The sequence below is a fragment of the Rana temporaria genome, chromosome 9 (assembly GCF_905171775.1).
Source record: "Rana temporaria chromosome 9, aRanTem1.1, whole genome shotgun sequence".
In the NCBI taxonomy this organism is placed as follows: Eukaryota; Metazoa; Chordata; class Amphibia; order Anura; family Ranidae; genus Rana; species Rana temporaria.
In genome coordinates this window covers 8,001,845-8,024,044 of record NC_053497.1, presented here as the reverse complement: position 1 = coordinate 8,024,044, position 22,200 = coordinate 8,001,845, and the positions used below count along the sequence as shown (strand labels likewise).

The 22,200-nt window shown below is 45.5% G+C and overlaps 1 protein-coding gene across 1 annotated transcript in view; it reads left to right on the top strand.

Moving 5' to 3' along the window:
• The window catches only part of PAPPA (pappalysin 1), a 327,700-nt gene that overhangs the window by 272,569 nt on the left and 32,931 nt on the right, over positions 1 to 22,200 (top strand). Inside the window, exon 15 of the mRNA XM_040322751.1 lies at positions 20,278 to 20,461. Within this exon, the coding sequence (XP_040178685.1) occupies positions 20,278 to 20,461 (184 nt within the window). The remainder of the gene's footprint in view (positions 1 to 20,277; positions 20,462 to 22,200) is intronic.

Here is a 22,200-nt window from a genome sequence, read left to right as displayed (position 1 = left end):
GAAAGTACACAGGCGCTACAGTTGCATAGGAGAGGCACTTATAGCTCAGCTAATTTGGGAGTGTATGTTCCTTTAATATACTCTACAGCAAACAGCCTACAGGCATAACAGTCAGTCCCAAGCAGTATCTTAGTATCCAATAAGCCAGAGTTAAAGCGGGGGTTCACCCTAAAAAGAAATTCTAACATTGCATGGAGCCGACCTATGTGACCGACAGTATGCTGTTGTTTTTTTTTTTTCTTGCGTACATACCATTTTAGGGCTATTTTCACCCCCGGCTTTCCTAATCACAGGCTGTGATTGACGTGCTTCCGACCGGCGCATACTGCGCGTCACGAGTTGCCGAAAGAAGCCAAACGTCGGTGCGCAGGCGCCGTATAGAGCCGCACATTGTTCTCTGATACACTATATTGTCAAAAGTATTGGGACACCTGTCTTCACACGCAAATGAACTTTAATGGCATCCCAGTCTTAGACCGTAGGGTTCAATATTGAGTTGCCCCCCCCTTTGCAGCTAGAACAGCTTCAACTCTTCTGGGAAGGTTGTCCACAAGGTTTAGGAGGGTGTCTATGGGAGTGTTTTGACCATTCTTCCAGAAGCACATTTGTAAGGTCAGGCACTGATGTTGGACGAGAAGGCCTGGCTCGCAGTCTCCGCTCTAATTCATCCCAAAGGTGTTCTATCGGGTTGAGATCAGGACTCTGTGCAGGCCAGCCAAGTTCCTCCTCCCCAAACTCGCTCATTCACGTCTTTATGGACCTTGCTTTGTGCACTGGCACGCTTTCATGTTGGAACAGGAAGGGGCCGTCCCCAAACTATTCCCACAAAGTTGGGAGCATGAAATTGTCCAAAATGTCTTGGTATGCTGACTCCTTAGGAGTTCCCTTCACTGGAACTAAGGGGCCAAGCCCGACCCCTAAAAGACAACCCCCACAACACAATCCCCCTTCCACCAAATGATTTGGAGGGGTGGGCCAATATAGTACGGATGAACAAGTTTGGGGTGAAGGAACTTGACTGGCCTGCACCTCAACCCACCCCTCTCACCTCCCCCAAAGCTTCTCTGGGCTCTCCTGTGCAAGCCCAGTAGCTGATCCGCCAGTGCAGTCCCCTCCCTCCGCCTGTAAAAGCAATCCAGCCACTGATCAGCCACTAGGTTAGCTTTTATATGAAAAAGCATTGCCAACTGAAAATAAATACTGGGGTTAGGGCAGATAGCTGCAGCCTTAACCTCGGTATAACCACTTGAAGCCACCCCTCTCACCTCCCACGAAGCTTCTCTGGGCTCTCCTGTGCGATTGCGGAGCCCAGTAGCTGATCCGGCAGTGCAGTCCCCTCCCTCCACCTGTAAAAGCAATCCAGCGACTAATCAGCCACTAGGATAGCTTTTATATGAAAAAGCATTGCCGACTGAAAATAAATACTGGGGTTATGGCATATAGCTGCAGCCTTAACCCCGGTATAACCATTTTTTTTTTCCTAAGTGTATTTTTGTGCGTGTACTTGAGAGAGGAGCCGGACTGCATGAGTTGGGAGTAGGCAGGCCTCCCCCAGAGGCAATCTGCCACCTTTCTCCATGCCCCGGGTGGCAATGGTGGGTGTGTGAGGGGGTCCTCCCACACAGCCCGCCCTACCTGCTCCGCTTTGAAGCCCAACGGGGCAGAAGGACTCCCTATAAGGGAGTGAGAGGATCTAGCCCGCTCAACCAGCCCCCGGTCAAAGTGCGTGCATGTTAACCCAATTTCGAGTGCGTGTAAGTGTGGTGGTTTTTGTGGGAGGGGGGTGGGCGTACTAAGCGCAGGCTTACTACGCATAGCACACCCACCGGGAGCCGGGCTGAGACCACCAAACTCAATTCACATGTAGCCGAGACCGGGATCCGAACCCCTAGCTGCAGAGGTGAATGGCTTGTCAGCGCAGTGCCAATCGCGTTGAGCCACCGCAGCTCCCTTCGGTATAACCATTTGAAGCCAATCACGTACTTGATTTGATGTCAAGTGGATATACATGTGGCCCTTGTACTAAAAAGTTGGGAGACCCCTGCTCTAGGACATAAAAAGACTGGGAACATTAGAAATGAGATGAATAGAGAAACGTATCCCCCCCCCTTTAAGAAACACCATCCGTGTTCCTCCTCTGTAGTCCGCCTTCCATGCCAGGATTAGGTGACTCATGTTTATGCGGAGTATTTCTGGAATGGTGTTTGGATTGGTGGCATTCTTCTCTTTCAGCCTCAATTGCCCGTTAAAACACAATGTATCTTTTCACTGCTATTGTTTGGAAATGTTGTGGGTGACCCAGCTTGTAATGGATGACAACTGTCCCTTTCACCCTGAACTTGGTATGTCTGTGTTTATGAATGGGTATTATTTGAAGGAATACTCTACGTGATTCGGAATGTTGGCTTGGATTGCCACAACTATGAAACTGAAATAGTTGATGCGTGTTTCTACATTGAGGTTTCCCTGCCGCGATCTTTAGAGTGGAACGTCGGAGAGAAATTGTTTTGTGAAAAAAGAAAAATATATAGGAAAAGAAGAAAAGTTAGAAATATGTTTTTGTGGGTGACGATGCTTTGTTGCAAAGTTGGCTTATCTGATTGATATGAATGGATGCCATTGGGTTGGACTGCTCACCATCTTCTTACATACAGTGCCTTGAAAAAGTATTCATACCCTGTGGAATTTACCTCTCATGTTACAACCAAAAATTGTAATATATTTTTTTGGGGATTTTATGTGATAGACCAACACAAAGTGCCACATAATTGTGAAGTGGAAGGAAAATTATAAATGTTTTACAAATATATATATATATATATCCACTTCCGGACCGCCTCCTGCACATATACGTCGGCAGAATGGCACGGCTGGGCACAAGCACGTATATATACGCCCTGTACTTGTACCCAGCCGTAGGTCGCGGGCGCAGCCGAAGCTCGGTCCCCGGAGCTGAAGAACGGGGAGAGCCGTGTGTAAACACGGCTTCCCCGTGCTTCACTGTGGCGGCGTATCGATCGTGTCATCCCCTTTATAGGGGAGACACGATCGATGACGTCACACCTACAGCCACACCCCCCTACAGTTGTAAACACTCACAAAGTGAACCCTAACTCCTACAGCGCCCCCTGTGGTTAACTCCCAAACTGCCCAGAGGCGATTAAGTTTGCATGTGTTGCGCTATATAAGTTTTCATTCATTCATTCATTCATTTAACTGTCATTCAACTGTCATTTTCACAATAAAGAATGCAATTTAAATGCATTTTTAGCTGTGAAAATGACAATGGTCCCAAAAATGTGTCAAAATTGTCCGAAGTGTCCGCCATAATGTCGCAGTCACGAAAAAAATCGCTGACCCCCGCCATTAGTAGTAAAAAAAATTAAAATGCAATAAAACTATCCTCTATTTTGTAAACGCTATAAATTTTGCGCAAACCAACCGATAAACGATTATTGCAATTTTTTTTACCAAAAATATGTAGAATAATACGTATCGGCCTAAACTGAGGAAAAAAATAAAAATTATATATGTTTTTGGGGGATATGTATTATAGCAAAAAGTAAATAATATTTCATTTTTTTCAAAATTGTCGCTCTATTTTTGTTTATAGCGCAAAAACTAAAAAACGCAGATGTGATCAAATGCCACCAAAAGAAAGCTCTATTTGTGGGGAAAAAAGGACGCCAATTTTGTTTGGGAGCCACGTCGCACGACCGCGCAATTGTCTGTTAAAGCGACGCAGTCCAGAACTGTAAAAACACCTTGGGTCTTTAGCCAGCATATTGGTCCGGGGCTTAAGTGGTTAAATATGTGAAAAGTGTAGGGGGGGGCATTTGTATTCAGCCCCCTTTACTCTGATACCCCTAACTAAAATCTAATGCAGGGGTCTCCAAACATTCTAAACAAATGGCCGGTTTATTGTCCTTCAGACTTTTTGGCCAGCCGCAGTGAACATTTTCCTGGCACCAGTGGGAGTAAACATCCGGTATTAGGGGGAGGAATAGTGCCCCATTGCTGGTATCATAGGAAGGAATAGTGCCCCATTGGTGGAGTCAGTGGGAGAAATGTTGCTCCATTGTCAGTGTCAGATGGCAGAATAGTGTCTCGTATCATTGGGAGGGATAGTGCTGTAAGGGCCAGATAAAGGCAAGCAAAGGGCCGCTGTTTGGAGATCACTGATCTAATGGAACCAATTGCCTTCAGAGGATTTATGATTTAAAACAGAGCTCCACCCAAAAGGGGAAGTTCCGCTTTAAGGACTCTTCCCCCCCGCTCCTCTTGAACAATTGTCCTCACTTTTGAGAAGCGGGAGGGGTGGCAACAAATAGACGCTTAAAAAAACAATTAAAAAAATTATATATAAATAATTTAAATGGTAGTTTCAAACAATTAAAAAAAAAATATGTAGAAAATAAATCATTTAAATTATAATTAAAACTATTTAAAAAATTATATTTAAATTATAGAAAAAATTAAATGGTAGTTTCAGACAATTTAAAAAATATTAATTGAAATAATAATAATAATAATAATAAAAAAAAAATATATATATATATATATATATATATATATATATATATACACTGGGCCGGATTCAGATACCTGAGCGTATCTCTCCGGCCGGCGTAACGTATCCTAGATACGTTACGCCGCTGTAACTTTGGGCGCAAGTTCCGTATTCAGAAAGAACTTGCGCCCTAAGTTACGGCGGCGTAACGTATGTGGGCCGGCGCAAGCCCGCCTAATTCAAATGGGGATGTGGGGGGCGTGTTTTATTTAAATTTTGCTTGACCCCGCGTATTTTAAGTTTTTTTTTTTGTTTTTTTTTGTTCGTGAAAACATCCCAGTGCGCATGCTCGAAAATCTGCCGCAAATACGTCATTGCTTTCGACGTGAACGTAAATTACGTCCAGCCGTATTCGTTAACAACGTAAAAATGTGAAAACTTGGCGCGGGAACGACGGTCATACTTAACATAGGATACGCCGCACATACCCCTCATACAGCAGGGGTAACTTTATGCCGAAAAAAGCTGAACGCAAACGACGTAAAAAAAAAAACGCCGGGCGGTTGTTCGTTTCTGAATCGACGTAAATAGTAATTTGCATATTCCTCGCGTAAACAAACGGAAGCGCCACCTAGCGGCCAGCCAGAAAATGCAGCCTAAGATACGACGGTGTAAAACACTTACACCAGTCGGATCTTAGGGATATCTATGCGTAACTGATTCTCTGAATCAGGCGCATAGATACGACCGAGCGCACTCAGAGATACGACGGCGTATCAGGAGATACGCCGACGTATCTCTTTCTGAATCCGGCCCAGTATATATAATATATTAGAATAAAAATATTTAAACAAATATTAAAAAAAATAATAATTAGGAAATTACATTAAATGTCAAAAATTACTAAGAAGTACAAAATTGAAAGCAAAAATAAAACATAAGGAAATTTCCTAACGGAACATGCGCCGAACGTTCGGCGCAGGAACGTGCCTAACGGCGCCGGACGGCTTTACGCTACGCCGCCGCAAGTTTACACGCAAGTGCTTTGTGAATCAAGCACTTACGTCGAAAACTTGCGTCGGAGTAACGTAAAGGGGATACGTTACGCCGCCGTAATTGTTCATGAATCTGGCCCTTTATATATAGAGAGAACGATATATGTATATATATATACATATATATATATATATATATATCTCGGCCCGGATTCACAAAGCACTTACGCCAACGTATCTCGAGATACGCCGCGTAAGTGTAAACATGCGCCGTCGTATCTATGCGATGTGCCCACAAACTGAGATACGCCTAAAAATAGGCTTCATCCGACCGGCGTATCGTGGGCGCATATTTACGCTGGACGCATCTGGCGCTCCCATTGATTTCCTATTCAAATATGGAAATGAGGGAGATACGTCCATTCACGAACTTACTTGCGCCCGGCGCATAATATACGCGGTTTGCGTAAGTCGTATGTCCGGCGTATGTCGTATGTCCCCATATATGAGGCGCAACCCATGCAAAGGTATGGACCAGGGAACTCAAGCTGCCGTATTTTACGTTGTTTACGTTGTACGTGAATAAGGCTGGGCGTAGGTTACGTTCACGCCGTAGGCAGTAATCCGTCGTATCTTAGGAATTCGTTCCGACGTGATTCCAAGCATGCGCACTGGGATGCATCCACGGGACGGCGCATGCGCCGTTCGTTATTCGTATCTGGCTGAGACTCAGACCATCATTTGCATGGGGTCACGTCTCATTTGCATTGCTCACGCCCACTTCCACTTACGACGACTTACGCCTAAGAAACCCAGTGCAGATTTGGTGGCAAGTGCTTTGTGAATTCGGTGCTTGCTTCTCTGCGCTACGTCGGCGTAGTGTATATGAGATACGCTACGGTGGCATAAATATGCGCCGATGTCTGTGAATCCGTGCCATAGTGTATATTTTTTTTGCAGAGACCGTAGAGAATAAAATGGAGATTGTTGCATTATTTTACGTCACCGTCTTTGCCCAGCGGTCTTACAAACGCAATTTTTGGGGAAAATAATGGCCCGGATTCACGTAGAATTGCGTATCTTTGTGCGGGTGTAACGTATCCTGTTTACATTACGCCTCCGCAACTTTTACAGGCAAGTGCCATATTCTCAAACCAAAGTTGCGGCGGCGTAGCGTAAATAGGCCGGCGTAAGCCCGCCTAATTCAAATGTGGTAGATGTGGGCGTGTGTTATGTAAATTTTATGTGACCCCACGTAAATGACGCTTTTTACGAACGGCGCATGCGCCGTCCGTGAAAGTATCCCAGTGCGCATGCTCCAAATTAACCCGCAAGAAGCCAATGCTTTCGACGTGAACGTAAATGACGCCCAGCCCTATTCGCGAACGACTTACGCAAACGACGTAAAGTTTTCAAAATTCGACGCGGGAACGACGTCCATACATTGGTATGCCTCATATAGCAGGGGTAACTTTACGCCGGGAAAAGCCTAACGTAAACGGCGTATCTGTACTGCGTCGGCTGGACGTACGTTCGTGAATTGGTGTATCTAGCTGATTTACATATTTCTAGGCGTAAATCAGCGTACACGTCCCTAGCGGCCAGCGTAAATATGCAGTTAAGATACGACGGCGTAAGAGACTTACGCCGGTCGGATCTAATACAAATCTATGCGTAACTGATTCTAAGAATCAGGCGCATAGATACGACGGCTCAGACTCAGAGTTACGCCGGCGTAACTCGTACGAGAATCCGGGCCAATATGTTTTAAAAAAAAAAAAATAGCCCAATTTTTTGGTATAATTTGAAAGATGATGTTACGCCGAGTAAATAGATACCTAACATGTCACCCTTCAAAATTGCACAGCCCGCGTGGAATGACAACAAGCGACGGAACTTTAAAATCTCCATAGGGGCGCTTCAATTTTATTTATTTTTACAGATTACCGGTCTAGGGTTGCAGAGGAGGTCTAGTGCTAGAATTATTGCTCTCGCTCTAATGATCATGTGACTGTGGTTTGGATACCTTTTGCATATGTGGGTGCGACTTACGTATGCATTTGCTTCTGCGCGCTAGCTAGTGGGAACAGGGCGCTTTACTTTTTTTTTCTCCATTAGCGGCGGCACCCCCACGCTTCTTAATTTGAGGCGGCAGCACCCCCCCCCCCCAGGTTCTCCTCTGCTCCAGGGGGCCCATGCCTGAAGCTGTGTAAGGGGCCCCATAATTCCTGATGGCGGCCCTGTCAGGCCCGTTTTGAAGGATAACATTACTAAAAGCGTTATTATTCTTTTTGGTTAACCACTTGCCGACCGCCGCATGTAGATATACGTCGGCAGAATGGCACGTACAGGCATATGGGCGTACATGTACGTCCCTGCCTTTCCGCGGGTCCGATCGGGACCCCCCACGCTGCATGCGGCGGTCGGATACCCGCGGGGAGCGATCCGGGACGAGGGCGCGGCTATTCGTTTCTAGCCGCCCCCTCGCGATCGCTCCCTGGAGCTGAAGAACGGGGAGAGCCGTATGTAAACACGGCTTCGCCGTACTTCACTGTGGCGGCTGCATCGATCGTGTGATCCCTTTTATAGGGAGACTCGATCGATGACGTCAGACCTACAGCCACACCCCCCTACACTAGTAAACACACACTAGGTGAAACGAAACTCCTACAGCGCCCCCTGTGGCTAACTCCCAAACTGCAACTGTCATTTTCACAATAAAGAATGCAATTTAAATGCATTTTTTGCTGTGAAAATGACAATGGTCCCAAAAATGTGTCAAAATTGTCCGAAGTGTCCGCCATAATGTCGCAGTCACGAAAAAAATCGCTGATCGCCGCCATTAGTAGTAAAAAAAAAATAATAATAATAAAACTATCCCCTATTTTGTAAACGCTATAAATTTTGCGCAAACCAATCGATAAACGCTTATTGCGATTTTTTTTTTACCAAAAATAGGTAGAAGAATACGTATCGGCCTAAACTGAGGGAAAAAAAATGTTATATACGTTTTGGGGGAAATTTATTATAGCAAAAAGTAAAAAAATATTGCATTTTTTTCAAAATTTACGCTCTATTTTTGTTTATAGCGCAAAAAATAAAAAACGCAGAGGGGATCTAATGCCACCAGAAGAAAGCTCTATTTGTGGGGAAAAAAGGACGCCAATTTTGTTTGGGAGCCACGTCGCACGACCGCGCAATTGTCTGTTAAAGCGACGCGGTGCCGAATTGTAAAAACGCCTTTGGGCATTTAGCAGCATATTGGTCCGGGGCTTAAGTGGTTAAGAACCTCTGTTTTGAGACCAAAACGGTTGGGGGTTCGCAGGAGGTTGAACTTGAAGGACGTTTTTGTTTTCAGATTAATTAGCTTGTAGCTATAGAGGTATTAAAAGTATGGCTTCCAAAGCCTCTCCACAGCACAAATAACCGACGCGTTTTGCTATGCTCAGTCACGCATTAATTCACACTGTTTACTCTGCTGTAACAATTGAAGACTGCCTTTAGATGAAATTAGTATTCATGCGAAGGTGCAAATAACCATCTGTTCTACTATTCCGCGTTTGAGATAATGATGAGAGCACATTATCCAGGAGCGTATAAACACATCAACACACGCCGCAACACCAGACTCTGGGACATTTTGGAAAATGAATAAAACTATAAAAGTAAAAACATGATCCATTTACATTTAGTCAAATGTGTCTATCCCATCTTTACTAACGAGCAAATATTTTCAATGTGATATTTAACCGCTTAAGGACTGCCGCACGCCTTTTGTATGTCGACAGAATGGCATGGCTGCGCAAATGGGCGTACAGGTACATCCGCCTTTATTTTGCCGCCGCGTGGACGCACGCTCGCCGCAACCGCGTGGATGCACGCGCGCCGCAACCGCGTGGACGCACACGCACCGCCGTGCTCACAACCCTGTCACGAGCGCGCGACCCTGTCACAAGCTCCGTGACCGTGCCCAGTGGGACCCGCGGACTCGATGTCCGCCGGTGTCCCGCGATCGGGTCACAGGGAGATGTCAGTGTAAACACAACGGGCCAGATTCTCAGAGACTTACGTCGGCGTATCAGTCGTAAGTCCGAATCTGCGCCGTCATATATTAAAGCGTATTCTGGAAACCAGATACGCTTAAATTTGGCTAAGATACGAGCGGCGTAAGTCTCCTACGCCGTCGTATCTTAGGGTGCATATTTACGCTGGCCGCTAGGTGGCGCTTCCGTTGTTTTCCACGTCGAATATGCAAATGAGCAAGATACGCCAATTCACGAACGAACGTACATACACCCGTCGCAATTAGTTACGCCGTTTACGTAAGACATACGCCGGCGTAAAGATAAAGCAGGTCTCTAGGTGGCGCAGCCCATGCAAGGTATGGACGTATCTTTTTACGTTGTTTACGTATCTTTTTACGTCGTTTACGTAAGTCGTACGTGAATAGGGCCGTGCGTAGGTTACGTTCACGTCACAGGCATTGAGCCGGCGTATCTTTGGGCGTAAATACGACGTGATACTGAGCATGCGCGCGCATGCACCGTTCGTTCGGTCATGCATCTATATAGGTCACGCTTAATTTAAATACAACACGCCTACGACCTGCCTACTTTAAATTACGCGCTCTTACGCCGGCTGATTTACGCTACGCCGCGGTAACTTAGGATGCAAGTGCTTTGTGAATACAAAAACTGACAAGTCACTGATCGGCTATTCCCTGTCATCAGAAACAGCGATCAGTGATGTGTCACTCGTAGCCATGGTGTAGAAGAATACGTATCGGCCTAAACTGAGGAAATTTTTTTTTTATATATATATATTTTTGGGGGGATATGTATTACAGCGAAAAGTAAAAATTTTATTTTTTTTTCAAAATTGTCGCTCTATTTTTGTTTATAGCGCAAAAAATAAAAACCTCAGAGGTGATCAAATACCACCAAAAGAAAGTTCCATTTGTGGGAAAAAAAAGACGTAGGGCCAGATTCTGGTAGGAGCGCGTATGTTTGCGGCGGCGTAACGTACCCGATTCACGTTACGCCGCCGCAACTTAGACGGGCAAATGCAGTATTCTCAAAGCACTTGCTCCGTAAGTTGCGGCGGCGTAGCGTAAATCGGCCGGCGTAAGCCCCGCCTAATTCAAATGTGGGACAGGGGGGGCGTGTTTTATGGTAATCTTCTGTGACCCGACGTGATTGACGTCCGTGGAAATCTCCCAGTGTGCATTGGTCCTAATACGCCGCGAGGACGTATTGGTTTTGACGTGGACGTAAATTACGTCCAGCCCCATTCACGGACGAGTTACGCAAACGACGCAAATTTTTTTAATTTCGTCGCCGGGAACGACGGCCATACTTAACATTGGTACGCCGCACTTACGCCACCATATAGCAGGGGCAACTATACGCCGGGAAAAGCCTAACGTAAACGGCGTAAAATCACTGCGTCGGCCGCGCGTACGTTCGGAATTCGCGTATCTTGCTGATTTACATACGCCCCTAGTGGTCAGCTTAAAAATTGCAGTTACGATCCGACGGCGTGAGAGACTTACGCCTGTCGGATCTAACAGATATCTATGCGTAACTAATTCTAAGAATCAGGCGCATAGATACGACCGGCCGGACGCAGAGATACGACGGCGTATCTGGAGATACGCCGTCCTATCTCCTCTAAGAATCTGGCCCGTAAATTTTGTTCGGGAACTACACGTCGCATGACCGCGCAATTGTCAGTTAAAGCGACGCAGTGCCGAATCACGAAAAGGTGACCCCGGTCTTTGGCCTGCCCAATGGTCCGGGGCCTGAAGTGGTTAAACAGAACCTTGCATTTTAGGCAAGGTCTTCTTCTTCTTTTTTTTTTTTTTTTCGATGTGGTCTCCAACTTCCTGTCCTTAAATGCTGGAAAAAGTGGGAAATAGAACCTGTGGAGAGAAAAACAGATAATATGTTTGCCTTTCCCTAACGATCGTCGTCCAGGGGGTGACTTCATCCTCACGCTGACAAGCGATGACAGATCTCATGAGAAGATGCTTGCCGCACAGTGCAGGGTTGTCTTCGCATGGAATTTGGGCCGTCGCCCGTGCTCTTCAACATCTACCTCCGCCCACTCCTCAAAATCCTCAGCAACCAGGACCTGCTCTACCACTCCTACGCTGATAGGACTTTTGGTCCCCAAAACCAAAAAAAGACCAAGAAAGCGGAGGAGTTGGACTATTGCGGTACAGGTAAATAGTAGACATGTACACAGAAAAAAAAATTGTATTTTTTTGTTCCGTTTCGTATCGTTCCGTAGGTTCGTTTCCGTTCGTTTTTCGTAAGACGCCCGTTTTCCTGTTCGTTCCCGTTCGTTTTTCGTACGACGCGATTTCTCCGTATTCCGATCGTTTCGTATTTTGGTTACCGTTTTATTTTCGTACATGCGGGATGGTTCGTTATTCTGTTTAATTCATGCTCGTTACTTGTTAGACAATAATTTTCGTACATTTTCGTCATTTTGTACTTTCGTAAATATATCGCGGGATTCGCGGCACTTTCAACACGCGGCTCATCCATATTAACTATTGTTAAGCCCCATACACTTGGTCAGACTTTTTTAACAACAAACATAAAAACGATCGTTTTTCCGAACGTTCGTTCGTTTTTAAACTCCATCAGAAAACCATTTTTGGGTTCCAGGTTCAAAAGTCTGGCCAACTGATCTCCCTTCAGACGAAAATCCACAGAAAAGTTTATTTGGCTTTACTGTACTACTGTACTCAGCACAAAGGAGAAGCTGCTTCACTAACTACACTCACTGCCCATTCAAAAAAACGAAAATGACATCTTATAACAAAAGATTTGCATTCTGTATTTTGTTTGAATCCTTTTTCTGTTCGTATGTTCATATGACATCTATAACAAAAGATTTGCATTCTGTATTTTGTTTGAATCCTTTTTCTGTTCGTATGTTCATATGACATCTATAACAAAAGATTTGCATTCTGTATTTTGTTTGAATCCTTTTTCTGTTCGTATGTTCATATGACATCTATAACAAAAGATTTGCATTCTGTATTTTGTTTGAATCCTTTTTCTGTTCGTATGTTCATATGACATCTATAACAGGGCAGCACAGTGGTGCAGTGAGTAGCACTTTCACCTAGCAGCAAAAGGGTCGCTGGTTCGAATCCCGACCACGACACCATCTGCCTGGAGTTTGCATGTTCTCCCTGTGCCTGCGTGGGTTTCCTCCGGGTACTCCGGTTTCCTCCCACACTCCAAAGACATGCTGGTAGGTAAATTGGATCTTGTCCAAATTGGCCCAGTATATATATGTATGACTGTGTGTCCCAAGCGTGTCACTATCCTACGGGGTAAAATGACCGCACCAGCCAAGCAGACTCTGGCTGGAAAAGCGCCCAGAGGCGATTCAGTTCGCATGAGTAGCGCTATACAAGTCATTCATTCATTCATAACAAAAGATTTGCATTCTGTATTTTGAAACCAAATTACGAACAGAAAAAAGGAATTAAAAATACATCTTTTGTTATAGATGTCATATGAACATACGAGCAGAAAAAGGATTCAAACAAAATACAGAATGAAAATCTTTTGTTATAGATGTCATTTTCGTTCTTTTGCCGTTTTCGTTTTGTCGTATTTTCATCGGATCGTTCGTTCGTATTTGCGGTTGTTCGTTATGCGGCTCATTCGTAATCCAGTCGTTTTCGTATTTTGGTGCTTTAATTTTTTCGTATGTACACATTATTCTGCGGGTACGAAAATGAACATTTTCGTACGAAAATGACATTCGTACGAACGGGAAAGCACATATCTAGTAAATAGGTGAAACTCAGACATGTAAATACATATACGAAAAAGTATACATTTTTATTAACCACTTCGTACCGGGTGGACGTCCTTGACTTTGAGCCGGGATATCTGAATGATGGGTGCAGCCAGTGGCGGTGCGTCCATAGAGGGCCCCGGAGCGCTGCCCCCTCTCGCTCCCGCACCGCCACTGATACAATACATAGATTCATGCATTGCATGAATCTATGTATTGCCGCATTCACCGACTATTCAGATGGCCGGCCCCCTGGTGAGCGCCGGCCATCTGAATAACGGCAGCTGGTTGGCTTTGGAAGTGTTTATCGGAGCCAGCGGCTCTGATAGGCTTTGCGATTACAGGGCTCAGGCTGTAATCGGCTTCCAAATACTTATCCAAGGGACGCATGGGGGATGCGTTCCTTGGATAAGACTGACAGGTGTCTCAGCCAATCAGGTTCACCGGTTCTGGTCACCTAGTTACCGGTAACCTGATTGGCTGAAGTGTCATCGAGGGCGGGAGAAGATATCGAGGGACCGAGGAAGGAGGATGGCTGACTCCAGAAAGGTAAGTGCCGGGCGGGGGGGGGGGGGGCAGCATTTTACAGGTCACAGCGGCAACAATTGGCACAGTGGCATCAATTGGCACAGTGGCGGCAATTAAAGGGCACAGTGGCGACAATTAAAGGGCACGGTGGCATCAATTGGCACAGTGGCATCAAATGGCACAGTGGCGACAATTAAAGGGCACAGCGGCGACAATTAAAGGGCACAGTGGCATCAATTGGCACAGTGGCAACAATTGATGGGCACAGTGGCTGCGTTTGATGACATGGCACAGTGGCTGCGTTTGATGGCATGGCACAGTGGTGACAATTGATGGCACAGTGGCTGCGCTTTATGGCATGGCACAGTGGTGACAATTGATGGTACAGTGGCTGCATTTGATGGCATGGCACAGTGGTGACAGTTCATGGCACAGTGGCAGCGTTTGATGGCATGGCACAGTGGTGACAATTGATGGCACAGTGGCAGCTTTTGATGACATGGCACAGTAGTGACAATTGATGGGCACAGTGGCTGCATTTGATGGGCACAGTGAAGCTGCATTTGTTTTTTTTTTCTTTTGTTTTTTTTTTCTTTTGTTTGCGCCCCCCAAAAAATTTTGAGCACCAGTCGCCACTGGGTGCAGCTACAGGCATCATTCAGATATCGTCTTTTAGAGCCGGCGATTCTGTGCACCGTAAGAATGATCATAGGGGGGGGGGACATCCCCCCCCCCTCCCGCCACCCTCCGGTGCTTCTACCGACTCACCTGTGCGATCGGTGAGTCGGAGAACAGGCCCCCGGCTGCCTACCACAGAGATTTTCGGCAGACCAGATGGTCGCCAGAGTCTCTGTGATCGTTCGGAGGCCGGGCGCAATGTCATGACATCACGCCCGGCCTCTGCATTAAAAAAAAAAAACGGCGCTGCCTCGGCTGGGAAGCGGTGATCGTTTGTTTTCATTTATTTTTATTTTAGGCTTCCCAGCCTAGAGGTGTGATGTGGGGTGTTATTGACCCCCCCCCCCCCCCAATATCTCACTGTAAAGAGGACCTGTCATGCTTATTCCTATTACAAGGGACGTTTACATTCCTTGTAATAGGAATACAAGTGATCAATTTTTTTTCTTAAAGTGCCAAAAAAAAAAGTAAAATTAAGAATATATATATTTTTTTAAAGTGTCCCTGTCCCTGTGTGCTCGCACGCACACGCAAGTCCCACCCACATATGAAAACGGTGTTCAAGCCACACATGTGAGGTGTCGCCGCGAACGTTAGAGCGAGAGCAATAATTCTAGCTCTAGACCCCCTCTGTGACTCACCATTCCACGAGCGTGCGCAATTTTGAAGCGTGACATGTTGGGTATCTATTTACTTGGCGTAACTTCATCTCTCACATTATGCAAAAAAAAAATAGGGCTAACTTTACTGTTTTTTTTTTAAGGCCCCTTTTACACTGGAGCGTTTTTCGAGCATTATTCAAGTGTTTTTCGAGCGTTATTACAGCGTTATTACAGCGTTATTTGAGCGAAGCCTCATCTGCAATCCCAATGTGCTGGTAAAGCACCGCTAAGACCCTAAAGTTTTAGAGCATTTTTGCAGTGCCTCGGTGTGAAAGGGCAAGGTGTTTTTACAGCGCTTTTCAATTCATTTCAATGGAGAGGGGCGTTTTTGGAGCGTTTCTTTCAGCGCCCAAAAGCTGCTCCAAAGATGCTGCTTGCAGGACTCAGTGTGAAAGGGTCCATTGAGATGCATGGAGAGCGTTTTATGAGCGTTTTAAGAGCGTTATTTTTAACGCTAAGACCCCTTTCACACTGAAGTGTTTTTACAGAGTTTTAGTGTTAAAAATAGCGCTCTAAAAACGCTCATAAAACGCTCTGACCGCCATTGTATTCTCTTCTAAAAAAAAAACATGTATATATAGGGCTAGATTCAGGAAGGGGGACGTAAGTTTGTGCAGGCATAGTGTATGTTATTTACGCTACGCCGCCGCAATTTAGAGAGGCAAGTGCAGTATTCACAAAGCACTTGTTCCATAAGTTGCGGCGGCGTAGCGTAAATCAGCCGGCGTAAGCGCGTCGAATTCAAATTGAGAAGAGGTGGGCGTGTTTTATGTAAATAAAACATGACCCCGCGTAAATGACGTCTCTAACGAACGGCGCATGCGCCGTTCGTGAAAGAATCCCAGTGCGCATGCTTGAAATTACGCCGCAAATCGTCAATGCTTTAGACGTGAACGTAATTTACGCAAAGCCCTATTCGTGAACGACTTAAACAGCAAACGACGTAAACAACGCAAAATTTGACGCGGGAACGACGTCCATACTTAACATTGCGTACGCCTCATATAGCAGGAGTAACCTTACGCTGGAAAAAAGCCTAAACTATGTAAAAAAATGCGCCGGGCGGATGTACGTTTCAGAATCGGCGTATCTACCTAATTAGCATATTCTGGACAAAAAGCGGAGTTACATAGTTACATAGTTAGTCAGGTTGAAAAAAGACACAAGTCCATCCAGTTCAACCTCAAAAAAATAAACAAACAAAATAAAAAACACAATACAATCCCATACACCCAACTCCATACCCACAGTTGATCCAGAGGAAGGCAAAAAACCCCAGCAGAGCATGATCCAATTTGCTACAGCAGGGGAAAAAATTCCTTCCTGATCCCCCGAGAGGCAATCGGATTTACCCTGGATCAACTTTACCTACAAATCTTAGTACTCAGTTATATTCTGTACATTTAGGAAAGAATCCAGGCCTTTCTTAAAGCAATCTACTGAGCTGGCCAGAACCACCTCTGGAGGGAGTCTGTTCCACATTTTCACAGCTCTTACTGTGAAAAAACCTTTCCGTATTTGGAGGTGAAATCTCTTTTCCTCTAGACGTAAAGAGTGCCCCCTTGTCCTCAGTGTTGACCGTAAAGTGAATAACTCAACACCAAGTACACTGTATGGACCTCTTATATATTTGTACATGTTGATCATATCCCCCCTAATTCTCCTCTTCTCAAGAGTGAATAAATTTAGTTCCTCTAATCTTTCCTCATAGCTGAGCTCCTCCATGCCTCTTATCAGTTTGGTTGCTCTTCTCTGCACTTTCTCCAGTTCTCCGATATCCTTTTTGAGAACTGGTGCCCAAAACTGAACTGCATATTCCAGATGAGGTCTTACTAATGATTTGTACAGGGGCAAAATTATATCTCTGTCTCGGGAGTCCATACCTCTCTTAATACAAGAAAGGACTTTGCTCGCTTTGGAAACCGCAGCTTGGCATTGCATGCCATTATTGAGCTTATGATCTACCAAGACCCCCAGATCCTTCTCCACTACAGACCCCCCCAGTTGTACTCCCCCTAGTATGTATGATGCATGCATATTCTTAGCCCCCAAGTGCATAACTTTACATTTATCAACATTAAACCTCATCTGCCACTCAGTCGCCCAATTAGACAGAGCATTGAGGTCGGCTTGTAAATTGGAGACATCCTGCAAGGACGTTATTCCACTGCATAGCTTGGTGTCATCTGCAAAGACAGAAATTTTACTGTCTTTGCAGATGACACCAAGCTATGCAGTGGAATAACGTCCTTGCAGGATGTCTCCAATTTACAAGCCGACCTCAATGCTCTGTCTAATTGGGCGACTGAGTGGCAGATGAGGTTTAATGTTGATAAATGTAAAGTTATGCACTTGGGGGCTAAGAATATGCATGCATCATACATACTAGGGGGAGTACAACTGGGGGGATCTGTAGTGGAAAAGGATCCAGTATAGCCTCATGTAAAAATAATTAGATTAATTAAAAGCGTACCATCATCTTAATTAGCATATTCCTTGCGTAAATCGACAGAAGCGCCACCTAGCGGCCAGCGTAAATATGCAACTAAGATACGACGGCGTAAGAGACTTACGCCAGTCGAATCTTAGGCAAATGTCGCCGTATCTTGCTTTCTGAATACAGAAAGAAGATACGCTGGCGCAGATTTGAATTTACGCGGCGTATCAATAGATATGCCGGCGTAAATTCTTTCTGGATCTAGCCCATAGTGTTTGGGGGTTCTATGTAATTTTCAAGGAAAAAAAATGCTGATTTTTCCATGTAGGGTGGGAAAGAAGAATTGGCCTGGGCTTCAAGTGGTTAATATCTTATTTTTAGGGGACTAAAACTTTTCCTTTATTTTCCTGATAAAATATTTATTTGCTTTTTTTTTTTTTGTGCTTTATCTTATTCTCTTCAGCACCTCACATTTCCTTTAGAATTTTTCACAAAACTGATTTATTTATTTTTTATGACTTTTGGTTGTGACTTCTGGAATGACGAAGGCGCTCTTTTCAGATGAATATTTTTTTTAAATGCCCTTTTCTTATGATTTATGGATTTTATGGCACCGGAGGTAAGCTCCATAGGATTCATTGTTTTTTGTATTTTTTTTTTTTAAGACAGAACTGTGATGTTGAACATTTAAAGCAAACATAGGAAAAAAAAAAGTCTTCTTGCATTTTCTGGCCATTCAGCACAACACGAAAATTGTTTAACCACTTGCCTCACGTAGAATGGCGCGGGCAATGTACCTGCACGTTGCTTTGAATCTGCCGCCTAACGGGCGTGATGTCTGCCAGGGGTCCCGCCATCATGTCACCGAGCTGCAGAACGGGGAGATGCCTATGCAGGGGCGGACTGACAACTCATGGGGCCCCCGGCCAATAGGAGATTATGGGGCCCCTTGGCCAATAGGAGATTATGGGGCCCCTTGGCCAATAGGAGATTATGGGGCCCCTTGGCCAATAGGAGATTATGGGGCCCCCGGGCAATAGTAGATTATGCGGCCCCTGGGCAATAGGAGATTATGGGGCCCCCGGGCCAATAGGTGATTATGGGATCCTCGGACAATAGGAGATTATGGGGCTCCCGGGCCAATAGGAGATTATGGGGCCCCCGGGCAATAGGAGATTATGGGGTCCTCGGGCCAATAGGAGATTATGGGGCCCTCATAATGGATTATGGGGCTACTCTCTTCTTTTTTTATACTCAGTTGTGACATGACGCTACTCTCATATCCCCCGGGCAATAGGAGATTATGGGGCCCCCGGGCTATTGGAGATTATGGGGCCCCCGGGCAATAGGAGATTATGGGGCCCTCGGACAATAGGAGATTATGGGGTCCCCGGGCCAATAGGAGATTATGGGGGCCCCCGGGCCAATAGGAGATTATGGGGGCCCCCGGGCAATAGGAGATTATAGGCCCTCGGGCAAAAGGAGATTATGGGGCCCTCGGCCAATAGGAGATTATGGGGCTCCCGGGCCAATAGGAGATTATGGGGCCCCCGGCCAATAGGAGATAATGAGGCCCTCGGACAATAGGAGATTAAGGGGCTCCTGGGCCAATAGGAGATTATGGGGCCCCCGGCCAATAGGAGATAATGAGGCCCTCGGGAAAAAGGAGATTATGGGGCCCTCGGGCCAATAGGAGATTATGGGGTCCCCGGGCTAATAGGAGATTATGGGGCAATAGGAGATTTTGGGTCCCCCGGGCAATAGGAGATTATGGGGCCCTTGGGCAATAGGAGATTATGGGGCCCCCGGGCAATAGGAGATTATGGGGCCCCCCCGGGTCAATAGAAGATAAGGAGGCCCTCGGGCAATAGGAGATTATGGGGAACTCGGGCAATAGGAAATTATGGGGCCCTCGGGCCAATAGGAGATTATGAGGCCCCCGGGCAATAGGAGATTATGGGGTCCCTGGGCAATAGGAGATTATGGGACCCCCGGCCAATAAGAGATAAGGATGCCCTTGGGCAATAGGAGATTATGGGGCCCCCAGGCAATAGGAGATTATGGGCCCACCCCCGGGCAATAGGAGATTATGGGGCCCCATAATGGATTATGGGGCTCCTCTCTTCTTTTTTCATACTCAGTTGTGACATGACGCTACTCTTATATCAAGACATCGCTTGTGTATCAAGGCAAAATGTATTAAAACATTTTGCTTGTCTTGCAAAACGCTCTCAAACCAAGTTACTCTCAAACCAAGGTTTTACTGTATATGCCAGTAAAGGGCAGTTGAATTAAGAAAACCTGCTTTGCTCACCCAACAGGTTTGATTTTACCAACTTGAGCATTAGTAAAGGCCAATAGGCCGCTCTTGGTGCAAAGGAATTTTCCCTTTCCTTACAGAATCGGGTCAAGATTCGTTTCGCATTAAAATATCCAATCACATGCAAGATATATATATATTTTTTTTTAAATGTAGGTTTGCTTCCACGTGATCGGATTGATGGAAAAAGTGAAAAATTTGCAAAAGTGAAAATTCCTTTGCAAAATTAACAACCTGTTTTCCTTTAGTAAATCAAGCGCAATGTCTGTTTTACCCCCCAAAATCTAAATACGCGATTTTTTTTGTTTTTCCCTCTATTGTAGCTTGATTCCAAAATCATAACGACTTGTACCAATGGGAAGTGGAACAAACAGATATCTTGTGAACCCGTTGACTGCTGCCCGCTCGATAGGAATCACATCTACCACGCAACATTTCATTGTCCTCATGGGACCACCTACAGGACGAATTGTACATTTCACTGTCAGCTCCCCGCCATACTAAAAGGTATTTCCAGCTGTATTATTTTCTCAGCGTGGCTTCAAAATATCAATGAGTTGTAACAAATATTATTTACAGCAAACTGTGAAAATTCCTCCTGAGACACTATTCCTCCCACTGACACCAATGATGGGGCACTATTCCTCCCACTGACACCAATGATGGGGCACTATTCCTCCCACTGATATCAATGATGGGACACTATTCCTCCTACTGATACCAATGATATGTCACTATTGCTTCCACTGATACCAATGATGGGACACTATTCCTCCCACTGATTCCAATGATGGGACACTATTCCTCCCACTGATACCAATGATGGGACACTATTCCTCCCACTGATTCCAATGATGGGACACTATTCCTCCCACTGATACCAATGATGGGACACTATTCCTCCCACTGATACCAATGATGGGACACTATTCCTCACACTGACACCAATGATGGGGCACTATTCCTCCCACTGATACCAATGATGGGACACTATTCCTTCCACTAATACTAATGATGGGTCACTATTCCTTCCACTGACACCAATGACAGGACACTATTCCCCCCACTGATACCAATGATATGACACTATTCCTCCCACTGATACCAATGATAGGACACTATTCCTCCTACTGATACCAATGATGGGGCACTATTCCTCCCACTGATACCAATGATAGGACACTATTCCTCCCACTGATACCAATGATGGGACACTATTCCTCACACTGATACCAATGATGGGACACTATTCCTCCCACTGACACCAATGATGGGACACTATTCCTCCCACTGATACCAATGATGGGACACTATTCCTCCCACTGATACCAATGATGGGACACTATTCCTCCCACTAATACTAATGATGGGTCACTATTCCTTCCACTGACACCAATGACAGGACACTATTCCTCCCACTGACACCAATGATGGGACACTATTCCTCCCACTGATACCAATGATGGGACACTATTCCTCCCACTAATACTAATGATGGGTCACTATTCCTTCCACTGACACCAATGACAGGACACTATTCCCCCCACTGATACCAATGATAGGACACTATTTCTTCCACTGATACCAATGATGGGACACTATTCCTCCCACTGATACCAATGACGGGACACTATTCCTCCCACTGATACCAATGATGGGACACTATTCCTCCCACTGATACCAATGATGGGACACTATTCCCCCCACTGATACCAATGATGGGACACTATTCCTTCCACTGACACCAATGACAGGACACTATTCCCCCCACTGATACCAATGATGGAGCACTATGCCTCCCACTGACACTAATGATGGGACACTATTCCTCCCACTGATACCAATGATGGGACACTATTCCCCCCACTGATACCAACGACGGGACACTATTTCTCCCACTGATACCAATGATGGGACACTTCCTCCCACTGATACCAATGATAGGACACTATTTCTTCCACTGACACCAATGACAAGACACTATTCCCCCCACTGATACCAATGATGGAGTACTATGCCTCCCACTGATACCAATGATGGGACACTATTTCTTCCACTGACACCAATGATGGGACACTATTCCTCCCACTGATACCAATGATGGGACACTTCCTCCCACTGATACCAATGATAGGACACTATTCCTTCCACTGATACCAATGATGGGTCACTATTCCTCCCACTGATGCCAATGACAAGACACCATTCCTTCCACTGGGACATTTTTTTGGTCATTTTCTTCAAAT